The sequence below is a fragment of the Rhinoraja longicauda genome, chromosome 27 (assembly GCF_053455715.1).
Source record: "Rhinoraja longicauda isolate Sanriku21f chromosome 27, sRhiLon1.1, whole genome shotgun sequence".
Lineage (NCBI taxonomy): Eukaryota > Metazoa > Chordata > Chondrichthyes > Rajiformes > Arhynchobatidae > Rhinoraja > Rhinoraja longicauda.
This window is the reverse complement of record NC_135979.1, coordinates 15116837-15135347: the sequence shown is the minus strand read 5'-3', so window position 1 is coordinate 15135347 and position 18511 is coordinate 15116837. Positions and strand designations below refer to the sequence as shown.

Here is an 18511-nt window from a genome sequence, read left to right as displayed (position 1 = left end):
AGAAGCCAGCCTTTCGCTGATCTGACTCAGTTTATCTGACATAAAGAAGCAGCTGAGAAAATCAATTATAGGAAAGACATTGGGCCTGACAAGATCCCAGCAGTATTTCTGAAGATTTCCACTCTGGAAATAACCTTGTCTTTAACCATGTCCAACAACACTGGTATCTCCCTGACAATTTAAAATTAGCTAGGTATAGTGTATTCATTTTAAAAAAACAGGATAATCCAATCCATTTATACTCAACATCTTTTTTTCAGTGCTTCACTCCTTTATGCTGAATTTCTGCTGACTCGTTTGGCCTATAACGTCCCTTGTCAGATTCTTTAATCCCTCTTGAATCTCACTTTTCCATCCAGCTTTGTATCATCAATATATTTGGATTTGTTTCATTCTCTTTTAATTTGGGCTACTAGAATATAAATGGCTGATGGGGAAGCTCTTTGCAAAAGTTCACCAGCAACAGTCTATCAACTTCAAACTGACCTGTTGATTCCTGTTGAGTTGATTCCAGTCCTTCAAACTGACCTGTTAAGTCTGAAGAAGGGTCTTGACCCGAAACGTCACCCATTCCTTCTCTCCTGAGATGCTGCCTGACCTGCTGAGTTACTCCGGCATTTGTGCCTACCTTCCTGTTGATTCCTCTTTGTATCCTAATATTTAATCAATCCTCTTTCCATACGATCATATTATCCTCATTCCTGCAATTTGCTTGTAATGATTCTTCCCGAGATATCTTATCATTGTGAAAATCTGTGTTCTACACCGTTAACGACACTCCTATTTACCTTTTTATATTAAAAAAAACTCATCAGGTTTGGCAAACATCATTTTCTTTAACTGCCCAGTCATGTAGATTTTCTAAGCGTTCTGTTATCTTATTCTTAATGGATTTCAGTCTTTTCCTGATAGATGATATCAGGCTAACTGAGTTTGCTGTCACTCTCCTTTCAGGTTGAAATAGTTGAGTTCATATTGTAAATTAAAGTATTTAATATTAATAGTGTACATTATGTTAATAAAATCCTGGAATATTTCCAAAAATGCGAATTTAATGCATTAATTTAATTTTACAGTTGCATTGCATGTGACTATGTATTTGCTTCATTCTACTCAGACAATTATAGAATCTAGGGAAGTTTGGAAGATTACTACTGATCAATTTGATTAATATACGCAGTCTTAGCACAAGTGTAGAGCTGATGCTGTGCATTGCACATTGAACTAAACGGTGTTTTGGTACTTCAATTTTTCAGCTTTCAGCTGGTTTTTACATCTTCAAGCTAATAGTTCAAGGAGACAACGCATACGGAGAAGGCTCAGTGAATGTGACTGTTAAGCCAGGTTAGTGTTCATGATTTTATCATCTTAAGTGTAGCAGCTCAGCATATGATTAAAACTCTTAATTCATTATGTAACAACAAATCAATTGGCTCAGTGTGGTGAATTGTTATGATTAAGGTTCAAATACTTTAAAGAGCAGTGTCTATGGTTTAAAAACTAAAAGTGTAATAGAAAAGGAAGCAAATTAAAATAACCCTAAATTATTTGGGTGAGTGAATGAATATAAAAGCAAAATATTGTAACTGCTGGAAATGGGAAATAAAAGCAGAAACACTTGAATACTCAGCATCTGTGAAACGAGTTAAGATTTCAAGTTGAAATAGGTGAGTTAACATTGTAAATTAATGTATTTAATATCAACATCATGTTACTAAAATCCTTGAATATTTTCAAAAATGTCCTTTGTAGAGAGGAATTTAATACATTTATTAAATTTAATATCGGTTGATTTTGCAAATGCATTACCTGTGAAATTCAAAGCCAGATGTAATCCTCTGAAAAAAGAGTAGTTAAAGTGCAAGGAATAATTTAACTAGGTCACAAAATAAAATTCAATCCACATTGTGTTCTTTTTATACTGTAATTAATATTAATATGACATTAAAACTACAGTACCAACAGTCAACTCCTGTCAACATTTTCCATTATAAATTCCTGTGACTGTATTTTTAATGGAAACCATATATGCAAATTTAATGTTTTATACTAAAATCTATCTCATAATGCATTGTTTCCACCTTCTTCTAGTCACACTATAACTATAAGGAATGTGTGGACATAACAGTCCAGAATTCATGTAAAAATACTGGCAATGTCAAGATATTTTGGATCTGTATACATTTTGTCTGGATGTCGTGAAATGTTTGGCTGAGCTCTTGTGAAAATGTAGTTATTTTCTGGCACAAACTGTTGCAGCTCCCCAGAAGTCTACCCATTGAACTAGTTAGATTTGACATATAAACTACAAGGTTATTCATTTAAATAGATTTCTTGCTATCAGGGAGAATAACAAGTATATGGTAATTTACAATTTGGCATTGAGTTGGCTTTATTGTTTTAATTATTTAATTTCCATTCTTATCACACTTTTAAAAAATATTCTTAATTCACTTTTTAGTTGGCTTTGGAAGTTTCTAAATTTTAGTGACATTAAGAAACATTCAATGCCCTTGGCAACTTGGATTGCCTGCAAAGTCTGATGACTCCTTTTCAACCTAAGCATTACGTGATCGTTTTTTATTCTGGTTCACCCCATTGACAGTATTAAGTCATAAAATTCTCACCAACTGCACAGAGCCCTGTCATTTAGGATCAGGATGCCATTTATCAGCAATTCGGTGTAAGGTGGGGCTTGGCAAAGTTTAAGTTCACACTTTTCCTTTGAGAATTGGTAATGGGAATAAGTAGCAGAGTGCTGGCAGCAAATTTCCCACAATTTCCTAATTACACCTGTGACTATATTATCATTCAGAAGTTTTCAAAAACTATTTAAAAACTAAAATCATTAATTATTAAAAAAATAAAATTAAAACATTTGAACTCTTAACTGATTTAAGAAGTATATTAATTATCTTTTCCCTCACAGTCTTGTCTCTTAATTCAAATGAATGGAATTGCTATACATGAACCTGGGCTGACTAGGCAGGTTTGGAGAACTGATTTCATCTCCTTGTGGGAACTCTGACTTAATTGTACTTGCACATAAGGCAATGATGGCAGTTTTTTGTTTCCTTCTGTATTCCAACATAATAACTTATAATGATGGACAGCAGTGATGTTTTACAAACAAAAACAGACAACATACCCAATTGGTCACTTGGAGAAAAGCATGGGAGTGTTCTGATTCAGTGATGGACAGGGAGCTGGTTCATGTTCCTATGGGGCATTTGTGTGGCGTCCAATGTTCAACCAAAGCAGGCAAAGATTGACTTGTGGGTTCCAGGCATTTGCACTTGAGGTGAAATCCAGATAGTCTCAATTGGAACTTTTTGTAATTGCCTCCTGAATCTGATTCAGCTGGCAGAATGATTTTCAGTTGCAGTTATTTGAATAGCCCTAGCCAAAAACTGTTTGCATTTGGAATATTGAAAAATGTTTTTCTTTACCCATATATTTCAAGTAAATGGATTGTTTTCTAATGATAGAAAGGCTATTCGAGGAAGCTGAATTTGTTGCTGCATTGTCCTAGCTAATTGTTAGTGTTGCTTTTGTTTGCAGCAAAGCCACGTTTTAGTTGGTGTATTTTTCCCATATTTACTACTTTTAATATTGCTTTCATTTAACTATGAATGGTTTATTTTACAGCACCTCGTGTAAATCAGCCCCCAGTGGCTGTCGTATCTCCAAAACTGCAAGAGATCTCACTGCCAACAACATCTACTTTTATTGATGGAAGCCGTAAGTTCATAGATTTACTACAGTGTAACACAAACCTGCTATTAGGCTATGATTAGAATACAATTAGAGTATGTTTACTTTGCATAAATTTTTTTCTTTTTTTTTCTTAAGATTGTGAATGCTTTTTGAATCATCTCTCTAAATCCTGGTGTCTGTTTGTTAAAATGAATACAAAAGAGGAAGTTAACTGTTTTACAATGAGTTCGTTTAAAAATTGAGATATTTAGATGAAGCTACATATTAGACTGGCTTTACCTAAATACTATAATTTGCTCACTAGGCAATGGTGACAAGTGGAATTTTAATCCAGACAAACGTGAGGTATTGTATTTTCGGATGTCAAAAGCCAGCAGGGCATATGTAGCAAATGGCAGGGTCCTTCGGAGTATTGAAATACAGAGAGATCTTGAGGTGCAAGTCCATAGTTCCCTGAAAATTGTGTTGCAGATGGATAAGGTGGTGAAGAAGCATTTGGCATGCTTGCCTTCATGGTTGAGGCATTAAATATAAGACTTGCAATGTCACATTGCAGTTGTACAAAATGTTGTTTAGATTGCATGTGAATTATTGTGCACAGTTGTGGTCACCACACTACAGTAAGGACGTGGTAGCATGAGAAATAAATCAGAAGGGTGTAGCCTGGAATGGGGGGGTACTTTAGTTACAAGGATCTATGGATGGACTGGGTCTGTTCCCATTGGACTGTTGGGGTTGAGAAGATTATGAGGGGCACTAGCAAGATAAATAACCAGACTTTTCTCATAGTAATGGATTTAAAACTAGAGTTAAAACCAGAGACCATAGATTTAAGATGAGAGGTGGGAAATTTAAAACTGCTCTAAGGACAATTATTTCTTCCTCTGAAAATCCTATTTTGAAGCTATAAGCAACATCATAAGTCTTATCAACTGAATTGTAAATTCATGTTGTTCTGTTTGCAGAGAGCACAGATGACGATAAAATCATAAGCTACCAATGGGAGGAGGTGAAGGGTCCATTGCGAGAGGAGAAGGTGTCAGCAGCTACACAGATACTGAAGCTGAATAACTTGGTCCCAGGAAATTATACATTCAGGTACCAAAGTGCAAACGTTTAAGTATGCATAAGACTTTGTGTTAGAAAGGAATTAAATCAATTTGTTTTCCCAACTGTAGCCCGTGGATTGTATAACCATTCCCTGAAATGGATGCCAGCATCCAAAATAGCAGGAGTTGCTATTCTGTTATTGAATTTTTGGATGTTCCAAAGCAGTCTGAAACCGTCCTGTGCATAGTACATGGCTGGATATGTTCCTGGGAAATAACTGATTTTCTTCCCCTTTGAATATATTGCAGAAAGGCAATAAATATAAATCTCTCCTTTCTGTACTTTTGAAGCTGGTATGATGCTCTCTTCCATTTAACTCTAGTTTAGAGTTCTAGTTTAACAGTTAAAGCAGCAAATGGTTTATATTGTAGCTAGTTTTCCTCCCTTTGCAGAATTGTTTGATTCTGCAACTGTACAGTTAGCTGAAACTGCATTCCCAACTTACTTATCCAAGAAAATATATTTCAGTCGCAGGTTTTTCTCATCAAAGGATGCCAATGATTAGTGTAACACCGAGTTAGCTAAAATCCTATCTTGCTTGTTAATCTTGTCCTCGTTGGGAAATCCAAGATGCAAATAGATAGTTCACTCTTGTGAAGATATTCCAAGCTTGAGCATTCGCTGGGTACTCTTAATGAATTCAATAATTGGAACAAATAGTAATTTAATCATTATTCACACAAAACATTGAGGCAATTTCATTAATAGACCAAGATAGGACTTTTGTTAATATAGATGAAACAGAAATTGAAGTGTCTACTGTTGGAGGAGGAATGTGGTAAATTGTAATGGTTACACTAAATTAAATACAAATTCAGACTCTTAATTTATTTCTATTACTGCAAAAAATCTTAACTAGAACACGAGACTGCCCCCTAGTGATTTGCATTTATTGCACATGACACATAGAAACTTCAACTTAAGACACACAGTGCTAGCATAACTCAGTGGGTCAGGCATTAGCTCTGGAGAACATGGATAAGTTCCATTTCGGGTCGGGACACTTTGTCACCTTGATGAGACTCGTCAGTCTGAAGAACGGCCTTGACCTGAAACTTCACCTATCCATGTTGTCCAGAGATACTGTCTGACGTGCTGAGTTACTCCAGCCCTACTATCCTTTTTAGTAAACCAGCATCTGCAATTCCTTATGTCTACATGAAACTTCAATTTGTTTTCCTGTTTAGCCAATTATACTTTAGGGACAAATCTCATTGGGTGATTCCTGTGGATATGAAGAGATCCATTGGTGGTTAGTCCTGCACTTGCAGACAGATTTAGGAGTCAGTGTCCTTTGCTGTTGGTGGGACCTAATCTTGCTGACATGGGCTGGCATCTTGCCAGAGAATTGCCGCTTCAATCTTACACTGACTTAGATTCTGTTTCACCGATTTCTTTAGAGCTTTGCATTTGGAAGCAATGGGGAAGATAAGGTAGTTTTCAATTATTTTACATTAATCTCACTATTTTTGTTCAATTAAATTTAACTTTAACTGGATGTGGAGAGGATGTTTCCACTTATGGGAGAGTCTAGGTCATAGCCTCAGAATAAAGGGACGTTCCTTTAGGAACGAGAGGAGGAGGAATTTCTTTACTCAGAGGGTGGTGAATTAGTGGAATACATTGCCACAGAAGGCTGTGGAGGACATCAATGGGTATTTCTAAGGCAGAACTAGATAGATTCTTGATTGGTACGGGTATCGGGGGTTATGGGGAGAAGGCAAGAGAATGGGTTTGAGAGGGAAAGATAGATCAGCCATGATTCAATGGCGGAGTAGACTTGATGGGCTAAATGGCCTAATTCTGCTCCTACCACTTATGAACTTAAACCATATCCCCCTCACACTTCTCCACTGTTCTCAAGCCAAAGCAGTCTGAAAATTGCAAAAACCCCTCCCAGGTGACATCTTGGTGAATCTCCTCTGTTCTCTAATCACTGCAGCCACATCCTCTGAACATCCTTTGTTCAACATTTATAAGGGTTTAATTTATAAGGATTTTTCGGTTCCCCAGAACAATATTTGTAGCACTTTTGGGCTAATATTGCCATGTTAGTGATGTGTAGTCCAGCAGTGCAGTCCAGTGTGTTTGGAAGTTTGGTGTAATTTATTTTCCTGTTTTTTCAGCTTAACAGTTCTGGATTCTGATGGTGCCACTAACTCAGCCACAGCATATGTAATGGTGCATAAAGCGGTGGATTATCCGCCTGTAGCTAACGCTGGAGCAAATCAAGTCCTTACGCTACCCAAGAATTCCATCATGCTTTATGGCAATCAAAGCACAGATGACCATGGAATTGTCAGCTATGAGTGGTCTCTAACCTCAAAAAGCAAGGGAAAAGTAGTTGAAATGCAGGTAGGAAAATTTCAACAATATTTTATTTTGCAGGATAAAATGAAGATGTCCATTGTAAATCTACACTTGAAGAGGAAAAGGCCATAAAGCGCACAAATCCCACATGTGTCTGAGAGATACTTTAAATTCCCTAGACAGTTTAATCTCATTCAATTGCAGAAATGTATTCAAAGAATATAATCAATTTTGTCTGATCAAAATTAAGTTAAATCAATTTTATGAGGCTTGCCTTGAGTACAGCGAGGAGACAGAAAATACATTTTAAGTTGGTATTGCTGCTAAGGTGCCGCAACTGTTCATTTTCAAGTTGCCAAGGGTAGATATTTAACAAAATACATACTCCTTCTGTTCAGGGTGTACGGACATCATCACTCCAACTATCAGCAATGCAGGAAGGGGACTACATCTTTCAACTAACAGTTACCGATTCAGTAGGCCACCAGGCTACCGCAGAGGTGATGGTTATAGTACAACCAGGTATGTGCTTAGAAAGAGGTCTGCTGCACAAACATGTGTTGCCTATTATTGTTCTCCAACTTAAATTTTATTTATCATGCTTTATGAATGCAATTAATGTTACTTCCCATAAGTAATATGTTGTGTATTTTTAAAGTAGCGCTTTTATACAACCATATGCTACAGAAGGACTCATTTGCATTGATATAGCAGCCTTTCACATTCTTTCACATCCTTGCGATATCCTAGATTCTCCAAGGATGATCAGTTGCTTCTGAAATGTAATTATTTTCAGGCAAAAGTAACAGTTAAAGAGTCATACAGCGCAGAAATGGGCCCTTCGGACTAACTTGTCCAGGCTGACCAAGATACCTCATCTAAGCTAGTCCTATTTGTCATTATTTGGTCCATAACCCTATAAACCTTTTGTATCCATGTATCTGTCCAAATGTCTTTTAAATATTGTTATTGCATCTGCGTCATTCCATTTAGCCACCAACCACTGTGTGAAAAAATTATCCTTTCGGTTTGTATGCCCTCTAGTTTTTGATTCCAAACTATGGGGAAAAAGACTCAGTGCATTCACCCTATCTATTCCCCTCATGATTTTAGACACCTCAATAAGATCGTTCCTTAGCTTCCTGTGCACCAGGGTATAAAGTCTAGCCTGACCAACCTCTCCTTACAGCTCAGGCTCTCAAGTTATGACAACATCCTTGTGAATCGTCTCTGTTCTCTTTCCAGCTTAATGGCACCTTTCCTACAGCAGGATGATCAAAACTGAACACGATACTCTAATACCTCACTAACATCTTATGCAACTGTAGCATGATGTTCCAACTTCTGTACTCAATTCCCTGACTTATGTAGGCCAGCACGCCTGCAAAGAATTTCGCTGTGACTTGTCACATGTGACAATAAAGTATTCATTCCTTCCGTCCTTCATGCCAAAAACCGCCTTCACCACCCTATCTACCTTGTTTTAACATTTCACCCAAAGCAATATGACTGCAGTTCTGAAGTATAATACTGAAGTTTATCTTTTCCATGTTGCTAATTTTTGCAGAAAATAACAAAGCCCCAGTGGCAGACTCAGGACCTGATAAAGAGTTGACACTCCCTGTGGACAGCACAACTTTGGATGGCAGCAAAAGCACAGATGACCAGAAGATTATATCATACCTTTGGGAAAAAGTGAGGTAAAAACAATCGCTTTTATAAACCAATGGTTTATCTCAGGCCCTATCCATTCAAAATAACTATAATGAAACAAAAAAAATGTTATCTGTAATATAAAAAATCACAATCAGGTGCCAAATGACATCTTTGCAGCTAACCTTCCCAAAAGTTTCATTTTTATTTTCTAGATCAGAATCTGATATTTAATAATTGAGCTACAGTGCTGACATCCAGGAACATTTCCTTTGGTGTACATGCATCACAGAATTTTTTATTTTTTTGAGGATGTGACAAGTAAAATGGATGAAGGGGAGCCAGTGGATGTAGTGTATCTAGACTTTCAGAAAGCCTTTGATAAGGTCCCGCACGGGAGATTGGTGATTAAAATTAGAGCACAAGGTATTGGGGGTCGGGTGTTGACATGGATAGAAAATTGGTTGGCAGACAGGAAGCAAAGAGTAGGAGTAAACGGGTCCTTTTCAGAATGGCAGGCAGTGGCGAGTGGAGTGCCGCAAGGCTCGGTGTTGGGGCCGCAACTGTTTACCATATATATTAATGATTTGGAAGAGGGAATTAGAAGCAACACTAGCAAGTTTGCGGATGACACAAAGCTGGGTGGCAGTGTAAACTGTGAAGAGGATGTTAGGAGGTTGCAGGATGACCTGGACAGGTTGAGTGAGTGGGCAGATGCGTGGCAGATGCAGTATAATATAGATAAATGTGAGGTTATCCACTTTGGCGGCAGAAACAAGGAGGCAGATTATTATCTCAATGGAGTTAGGTTAGGTAGGGGGAAGGTGCAGCCAGACATGGGTGTCCTTGTACACCAGTCACTGAAAGTTGGTGTGCAGGTACAGCAGGCAGTGAAGAAAGCTAATGGAATGTTGGCCTTCATAACAAGATGATTTCAGTATAGGAGTAAAGAGGTTCTACTGCAGTTGTATAGGGCCCTGGTAAGACCACATCTGGAGTACTGTGAACAGTTTTGGTCTCCTAATTTGAGGAAGGACATCCTTGTAATTGAGGCAGTGCAGCGTAGGTTCATGAGATTGATCCCTGGGATGGAGGGACTGACATATGAGGAAGAATTGAAAAGACTAGGCTTTTAGTTTAGAAGGATGAGAGGGGATCTTATAGAAACATATAAAATTATAAAAACACTGGACAAGCTAGATGCAGGAAAAATGTTCCCAATGTTGGGTGAGTCCAGAACAAAGAATAAAGGGGAGGCCATTTAAAACTGAGGTGAGAAAAAACTTTTTCACCCAGAGAGTTGTGACTTTGTGGAATTCTCTGCCACAGAGGGCAGTGGAAGCCAAATCACTGGATGGATTTAAGAGAGAGTTAGATGGAGCTCTAGGGGCTAGTGGAATCAAGGGATATGATTGGGAACGATCAGCCATGATCACAATGAATGGCGGTGCTGGCTCGACGGGCCGAATGGCCTCCTCCTGCACCTATTTTCTATGTTTCTATGTAACTGGGGAAGAGCACTTTGGCAAATGATACTAAACTGTCCAATCAAAGCTTTAGTAACTCAGCCAGACAGGCAGCATCTCTGGAGAAAAGGAATGGGTGACATTTTGTGTTGAGACTCTTCTTCAGACGATGGTAATGGCTTTCTGGTCAAGAATACCAATGGTTTTCCATAACTCTCCACATTTTTACCCCTTGGTTTTTTTTTGTTGCAATATTAATGTTTTGGACAAATGTAGGAGCATGATAAGAAGTTGCAGATGTTACAAAAACTGGCCGTGTAGTTAACAGTGAGAAGGAAGACTTTAGAATGGAGGATGGTATAAATGGTCTGATCAACTGGAAGAAAATGCCAAATGGAATTTAATTAGAAGTAGTGCAAGGTAAAGCTTTCAGGGTGGTGCTGTAAGAAAAGGGAATGTAGAATGAATCGGATGATGTTGAGTGGTGTGGAAGAACAAAGGAATATTGGTGTATATCCACATGTCCTTTGTTATCAGGAACTGTGATTGTGAGGAATGATTAGAAGAACAACAATTGTTTTTGTTTAAATATAGGAGGCTGAGGGTTTTTTAAACCAGTTTAATTAATTAATTTAAAGTCATTGGTAGAAGGTTTTGGGGGAGATTGTTGGAAAAGATTTGCATCCAGAAGGCAGGAGGAAGTTGGTTCTTGCTGCCAGAAAGGTAATGAGGCAAAAACCTAAACACATTTAAGCAGTTCTCAGATATTTGCTTTAAGAATCATATATATTTTTTTAGTGTTATGGACATGGTGCTCCATGGTAGATTAAGGTTGGATAGCTCTTTCATTTGTTGGGAGGAATGGGGAGGTCAGTGAGCTGATTGTGTTCTATGTAGAAATCTATGATTTTACAGCTTTTTTTGAATAAGTTGCTTGCAGAGAATTCTTCAGATATTTTGTTACCCATACTTGGAAAAGTAGGTCAGTCACCTGTCAGCATGTAATTAATTCTGACAGCAAAATTTCAACTGAAATGAAAATATATACTTAGTTATTCATTAGAAGTTAAGCACTGTTTATGTAGAGTGTCCTATTGAAAGACTGATGAGATGTATCAAAAGGCCAACTCATGTTTTCAAATGAAGACCTTGAAATCTAGTGTTGAAGTAAATGTTTTGAAACTTATGTTTTCAGCCAGCATTCCTCTGACGATAGAATAACATGTGCCCTCCTGTTAACCCAGACCTGAAGTAAAGTTTGATGCTTTGATATTGCAGTGGCCCAGATGGTGTGAAAATTGAGAATGCAGACAGTGCCGTTGCCACAGTAACAGGTCTCCAGGTTGGGACTTACGTGATTACGCTGACGGTGAAAGATGAAAGAAATCTGGGGAGTCATGATTCTGCTCGCATTATAGTGAGGGAAGGTAAGTATTTTTTTCAGATCTGGAGACGACAACAATAGGTTTATATCCAAGTGATAAAGGAAAGTAACAACTCAAATTAATAATGATTTATAATGATCCTATTGCTAGTTTTACTCCATGGTTCCTTTGTTAATGGATACTCTGTTCTTTAGTTTTAGATGTGAAATTATTATTGTAGACTAAAATGAAGAACTTGGCAATTCAGTTAATAGTGTTTCCAATTTGTGTCGAGCATGTGAAAATGTCAGTATGTTGTAGTTCTCCTGCAACTGCTGACATTTTCACATGTTCTACACAACTCAGAAACATTATTAACTGAAAATCAAATTTTGGCTTGTGCTTGCATCTCTTGTGATGGAGATTCTGGTCTAATTGATTTGATTGATGTTTGTGTCATTTTTTCTGAAATAAATTATTGAAATAGACAATTTTGTAAAATGCTTGATCCACCAATTGGTAATTGTTACAAAAAAATGTCGAAAGTGGCATTAAGGAGAAATAAAAGAAATGGAAATTAAAATTAAAAATAATCTTCAACAGATTTGTCATTTTAAAACAACTACCTGTTTGATCTATTGTCCAAATAAAAAATTGTATCAGTGTCCTAGGCAAGCATTGCAACAACCATCAAATTTCACAGCCTGGAAAAGACCTCCTCAATTAATTGATTGATTGTTCATTGCAAGTCTGCCAAAGTGCTTCTCATTGTAAATTTGATGGCATCTTTCCTGTTCTTGGCTGATGTCTTGAATTTCAAATTATACATTTTAATTTAGTACCAACAAGAATAGTCAAGATCCAACAAATATTTCTGATACTGTAAAGTACTTTTTTAATTCCATGCATTCATCTGAAAAGAGGTGTGAGAAAAGTTAATTGGAGCTTTAAAACCGTCTATTCAGCTAACTGCTCAACTGAGCATGGCACAAGTTCCACTTAATCTCATAAATACCACCAAGAAAGACATTTAAAGGATAATATTAGATGATCAAGTAAATTCTGAAAACCCAATACCTTGCAAAATTGCAGTTAATTCACAACAATCATTCAATGGCAAAATAGACTGCAGATACTGGAAATTTTAAATAAAATGGGAACTCTGTTTCTCTCCACAGGGATCCTGGCCGATTAGCTATGTTTCAATACTTCTGTCTTTAATTCACAATTACCGAATGTTAATTCCATATGAAATTAAAATGTGGCTGAAGACCTTTGCTAGTTCTTTCAAAGTTTAGCTCAAGATAAATTCATATTAAGGCCAACTGCAAGTAAGCCTGTGGTTACCTTGCACAAACCTAGTACAGTGAAATTATTTATAGAAAGCCTACATCAATTATTGGGGTTTTGAAATGAAAAATTATACTGTCTTTGAAGAAGGGACAAGGGGGAATAGTTTTCCTCATAGACTCTTTATTGCTGCATTGCATTCTAATTGATATTTGAATCTCACTTTACATTACAATATTTTTGAAGATCTAAGGTAGAGATAACATTTTTTATTTTTTGCTTTTCATTTTCCAGAAATCAATAAGGCTCCAGTTGCTAAGATAGCAAAGAATGTTGTGATTACACGTCCTAATAACACAGCAATCCTTGATGGATCAAAATCATCAGATGATAACGGGATCGTCAGCTACTTGTGGATGCGGGATGAGAGCAGTCCAGCAGCTGGAGTAAGTATTTGACGTTCCCAGGTGAAATGAGCTGAGAGAATATTGCAGTATATTCTATGGAACTCATTGTTGAATGTATTATGCTAAACTTCAGTAGTGGATATCTGAAAATGTATTATTCTTAATCTTGTTCTAAGAGACAATAATGAAATGAAAGTGTTTAAGTTTGTTGACTTCCTCCTAAACATATGAATAGTTTGACAGTATTTCATTATGTTATTCGGCAAAATGTTTCCTGTATCATTATAGACTATTACAAACCCTAGATATCCACAAAATGATGGTGCAACTCAGCGGGACAGGCAGCATCTCTGGAGAGATGGAATGGGTGACATTTTGTGTCAAGACCCTTCTTCAAGCTCTGAATCTGAGTCTGAAGAAGGGTCTCAACCCGATACATCACCCATTCCTTCTCTCCAGTTGCTGCCTATCCTGCTGAGTTACTCCAGCATTTTGTGTCTATCTTTGGTGTAAACCAGCATCTGCTGTTTCTTTGTACGCTAATAATACCCCTGTTTGATTTTTGATGTTTCATATCACCATTGGTCTGGTATTTATCCTTCAGTTACATTTCTCCATGTAAATTTTCTTGTATGCTTTTCACTACTCTTTACTAGGATGTGCTGAATAACTCTGACCACCACCCTGTGCTTTTCCTATCCAATTTGGTTGAAGGTCTTTATACATTTCGTTTAAAAGTAACTGATGCGAAAGGAGAAAATCATGTGGACAGAGCAACATTGGAAGTTAGACCAGGCAAGTAAAAACCACCCATTGATACTCCACTATATTTAGTACGGCTACTGTTATAAATATTGCTTTTATTCACTTAAAGATGGAATAACTGCCCAAATAAACTGTCAACCATACTTTTTAAAAACTTTTTGGGGATATGGGGATCATTGGCAAGACCAGTGTTTGCTGTCCATTGAGCCCCTGAGAATGTGGTGGTGAGCCAGTCTTCTAATGTAAGTCACCCCATCATGCTGTTGAGTAAGGAGTTCCAGGATTTGGTTCTTTAGGCAATTATACTTCCAAGTCACAATGTCATAGAGAACCAATGAATGACATTGTTTCCGTTGCATTATCTGTCCTGATTCCTGATGTAGTAGTTTCTTTGTTGGAAGGCACTGTTGGAGAAGAACTTTGTGGATTATATTCACTGCAGAAGATGGTGCACGTAATGAATGTTTAGGATAGTGGATGGAGTGGGGAACCCAAATGGGCTACTTCATCCTGGATCATGTTGAGCCTCTTGAGTTGTTGGATTAATGGCCAGTGGAGGGTATCCCTTCACAATATGACGCAGATAATAATTTGGTGTTGGCATGTCAAACCCTGTTTCTCTCTATGGAATACCTAGTCTTTGTTATTTAACCACAGTATTTATGTGATATGACTAGTTGAGTTCCTGATTCGGGGTGACCTTCAGGAAATTGGTGAAAATCAAACCAAAATTGCAGATACTGGGAATCATGTTGTATAACTTTGTGACTATAAGTACATAAAAATCAGTTCAATTGCCCATGTATAAAACAACTAAAACATAGCACAAAAAGTAAGGAAATTTGTGTTTGGTAGATTATTTCTTTGTTGTAACAATGCTTCTTGGCAATAAATCTTATACCGTTGGAAAGCCTGTTCATTTCCCTTTTAAATGGTGCCACATTTGTAAGGAACATGCATTTGTGGGATGAGCAGCAGAGCTGAGTATATGGGTTGCGCCCATGAAAAATTTGCCAAATCTTCTCTGCCAATGCCAAACAGCTTATTCTGCTGTTGCTATTGACTCTTGTTTTGAGCTTCTGGTACCCCCAGGTGCTGACAATCAGGTGCCTGATTGGCACCTGATTGGCAGCATCTGTGAGCATGGGCCCTGCTACAGTGGTCAGTAGGTGTCTGCTCCAAGAATCGGCATGCCACGTTTGACTGATCTGGATTGGGCCCGTGCGATAGGGCAACTTCAAGCTGGTGTTCCGCAAAACCAAGTTGCGGCATTATTTGGAGTGAGCCCTAGTACCATCTCCAAAGTGAAGGCCAAGTTCCATATAACAGGGGATGTCAGAGACAGGCCGCAAAGTGGGCGTCCCAAGAAGACGACACCCGAAGAAGACCGTTTCCTCACCCTGTCAGCACTTAGGAACCGTAGGCTGTCTTCTACAGATTTGCAGTCAAGGTTTGCAGGACGATATGGCTGACGGCTCGCTGCCCAGACAATTCGGAACAGACTGCACGCAGCCGAGCTCCGGTCTCATAGGGCTGCCAGGAGGCCTGCCATGACTGCCCTTCACCGTCAGGCCCGTTTGCGCTGGTGTCGGCAACACGTGCACTGGAACCTGAACATGTGGAGGAACGTTATGTTCAGCGATGAGTCCAGATTCTGCCTACGGCAGTTGGATCATAGGGTCAAAGTGTGGAGAAGACGCGAAGAACGCTATGCTGATTGCTGCACCAATAGAGTAACATCTTTTGGTGGAGGCAGTGTAATGGTGTGGGGCGGCATCTCCCTCGCTGGAAAAACGAGGCTTGTCATCATTGGAGGCAATCTCAATGCAGAGAGATATCGAGATGAGATTCTGCAACCAGTGGCAATCCCATATCTCCACAGTCTGGGACCGAACGCTATCCTCCAAGATGACAATGCTCGCCCCCACAGAGCAGGGTTTCTCAGAGACTACCTCCAGAATTTGGAAGTGGAGAGGATGGAATGGCCTGCCAGCAGTCCTGACCTCAACCCCATTGAACACTTGTGGGATCAGCTTGGGCGTGCTGTTCGTGCCAGAGTGACCAACACAACCACGTTGGCTGACTTGCGACAAATGCTGGTTGAAGAATGGGATGCCATCCCACAACAGTGTGTGACCAGGCTGGTGACCAGCATGAGGAGGAGGTGCCAGGCTGTTGTGGCTGTGTATGGTTCTTCCACACGCTACTGAGGCTCCTGTTTATTAAATGAATAAATTGTTAAATTGCCAATATGTCTTGTTTCTTCAGACTTCAATCATCCAATCCACCAAACAACACCGAACAAGAGTCAATGGCAGAATAAGCTGTTTGGCATTGGCAGATTTTTCATGGGCGCAACCCACATACTAAGCTCTGCTGCTCATCCCACAAATGCATGTTCCTTACAAATGTGGCACCATTTAAAAGGGAAATGAACAGGCTTTCCAACGGTATAAGATTTATTGCCAAGAAGCATTGTTACAACAAAGAAATAATCTACCAAACACAAATTTCCTTACTTTTTGTGCTCTGTTTATAAATTTTGCCAGCAGATCAGGCAGCATCTCTGGAGAACATGGATAGGTGATGTTTCAGGTTGAGACCCATCTAAATATCACCTATCCATGCTCTCCAGAGATGGTGCCTCACCTGCTAAGTTACTCCAGCACTTTGTGTCCCTTTGTGTATTAACCAGCATCTGCAGTTCTTTGTTCCTGTAACTTTTGTTAGTTTATCTTTTATGCACCGTTTCTCGTTTTGCAATTGTCGTGGTTGATCTTGCATTTTTTGGCATACCATTTAGAATCTGTAGTGAGAAATGATGATGGATTTCTACCACCAATTCAGGCAGTGAATTGCAGACCTCTACATGGATTGCTATGGTGGTATAATGGTCAGAAATCAGTGGTTAAAGAACTTCATGTACTTATGATCTATTTCTATGAAGTTAAATCCTGAAAATACTACATCAACGTGCTTATGAAGTAGTGAGCTTTTATCATGTGCTAAGATGTAATTACTGCCTAATCTCACTGGTTTACTGTTGGAACTTACCACTTGCAATGTTGGTAACACAGGAGTTGGCTGCGCCTAACGGCTGCGGCTCTCTGGCAGTCTGTTTGTCTTTTTTTTTTTTTTGTGTCGGTGTTGGGATGGTTTTTGTTTCTGTTTTTGGCTGTGTATGTGTGGTGGGGGGGGTGGGGTGTGGGTGTGGGGTGTGGGGGTGGGGTGGGGCGGGGGAAATCTTTCTTTTATTAGGTCTCTTCCCCGGGGCGCAGCTCGCCCGCGGGGCCTTCCATCGCCGGCGCGGCTCGGCTGCGGGACTTAACATCGCCAGCGCGGCTCGGCCGCGGGACGTTTCAGTGCCCGGTGCGGCTCGGCTGCTGGACTTAACATCGCCAGCACGGCTCGGCCGCGGGACGTTTCGGTGCCCGGCGCGGCTTGGCCGCTGGACTTAACATCGCCAGCGCGGCTCGGCCGCGGGACGTTTCAGTGCCCGGTGCGGCTCGGCCGCTGGACTTAACATCGCCCGGTGCGGCTCGGCCGCGGGACGTTTCGGTGCCCGGTGCGGCTCGGCCGCGGGACGTTTCAGTGCCCGGTGCGGCTCGGCCGCTGGACTTAACATCGCCCGGTGCAGCTCGGCCGCGGGACGTTTCAGTGCCCGGTGCGGCTCGGCCGCGGGACGTTTCAGTGCCCGGTGCGGCTCGGCTGCGGGACGTTTCGGTGCCCGGTGCGGCTCGGCCGCTGGACTTAACATCGCCTGGTTCGGCCGCGGGACGTTTCGGTGCCCAGGGCGGCTCGGCCGCGGGGCCTTCCATCCCCTTGCGGGGGCTGTGCGTGTCGTTTGCCTCGGTAGGGGTCGAGCTGCCTGTCCGTGGGTGCGGGGGGAAGAGAGGGGAAGTTTTGTTGCCTCCATCACAGTGAGGGGGTGTTTGGAGTCACTGTGATGGATGTTTGTGTTGGGGTCGGGTGTCCTGTGTTCTTTTCTTTTTTGCTGTGTTTTGTGTGACTGCTGAAATTTCGTTCGGTGTAAAAAGCCGAGTGACAATAAAGTGTTGTTATGTTATGTTATGTTAAACTCTCATCAAGTGAGGGCAGGACTGTGATTCTCTTGCTAGGAGGAGGAGGAATTGGGCTAGTTAGCTGCTTTTCAATTGAAATGAATGTGATGGACCAAATGGCCTTTTTCTTGTAATTTGGTGTTTAGCCTGTATGATGATATTCCTATTGCTGGACATCAGAGATCTTGTAAAATTGGTGCTTAACAACAAAAATAGAGCTGTAAGTTTGGGGAAACAGAATCACAGAATTGTTTCAGCATTGATGAAAGCATTTGGTGTGTTGAATTTATAGACTTTGTATGAAGGACCAACCCAACTTGCCCAACTCCCCAGCCTTGCCCCGTAGCCTGCAAATTCCTTTGAAATAC

At 39.9% G+C, this 18511-nt stretch overlaps 1 protein-coding gene across 3 annotated transcripts in view; it reads left to right on the top strand.

The window, feature by feature from the left end:
- LOC144606651 (dyslexia-associated protein KIAA0319-like protein) overlaps nucleotides 1-18511 on the top strand; it is a 79189-nt gene that overhangs the window by 37189 nt on the left and 23489 nt on the right. For all 3 annotated transcript variants that reach the window (XR_013548968.1, XM_078422940.1, XM_078422939.1), the window contains 9 exons: nucleotides 1257-1344; nucleotides 3649-3741; nucleotides 4683-4815; nucleotides 6954-7182; nucleotides 7536-7659; nucleotides 8705-8837; nucleotides 11535-11683; nucleotides 13205-13356; nucleotides 13974-14112. Coding sequence is in view for 2 of the 3 variants with exons in the window: in XM_078422940.1 (XP_078279066.1) it covers nucleotides 1257-1344; nucleotides 3649-3741; nucleotides 4683-4815; nucleotides 6954-7182; nucleotides 7536-7659; nucleotides 8705-8837; nucleotides 11535-11683; nucleotides 13205-13356; nucleotides 13974-14112 (1240 nt within the window). In the remaining variant the exon portion in view is untranslated. The remainder of the gene's footprint in view (nucleotides 1-1256; nucleotides 1345-3648; nucleotides 3742-4682; nucleotides 4816-6953; nucleotides 7183-7535; nucleotides 7660-8704; nucleotides 8838-11534; nucleotides 11684-13204; nucleotides 13357-13973; nucleotides 14113-18511) is intronic.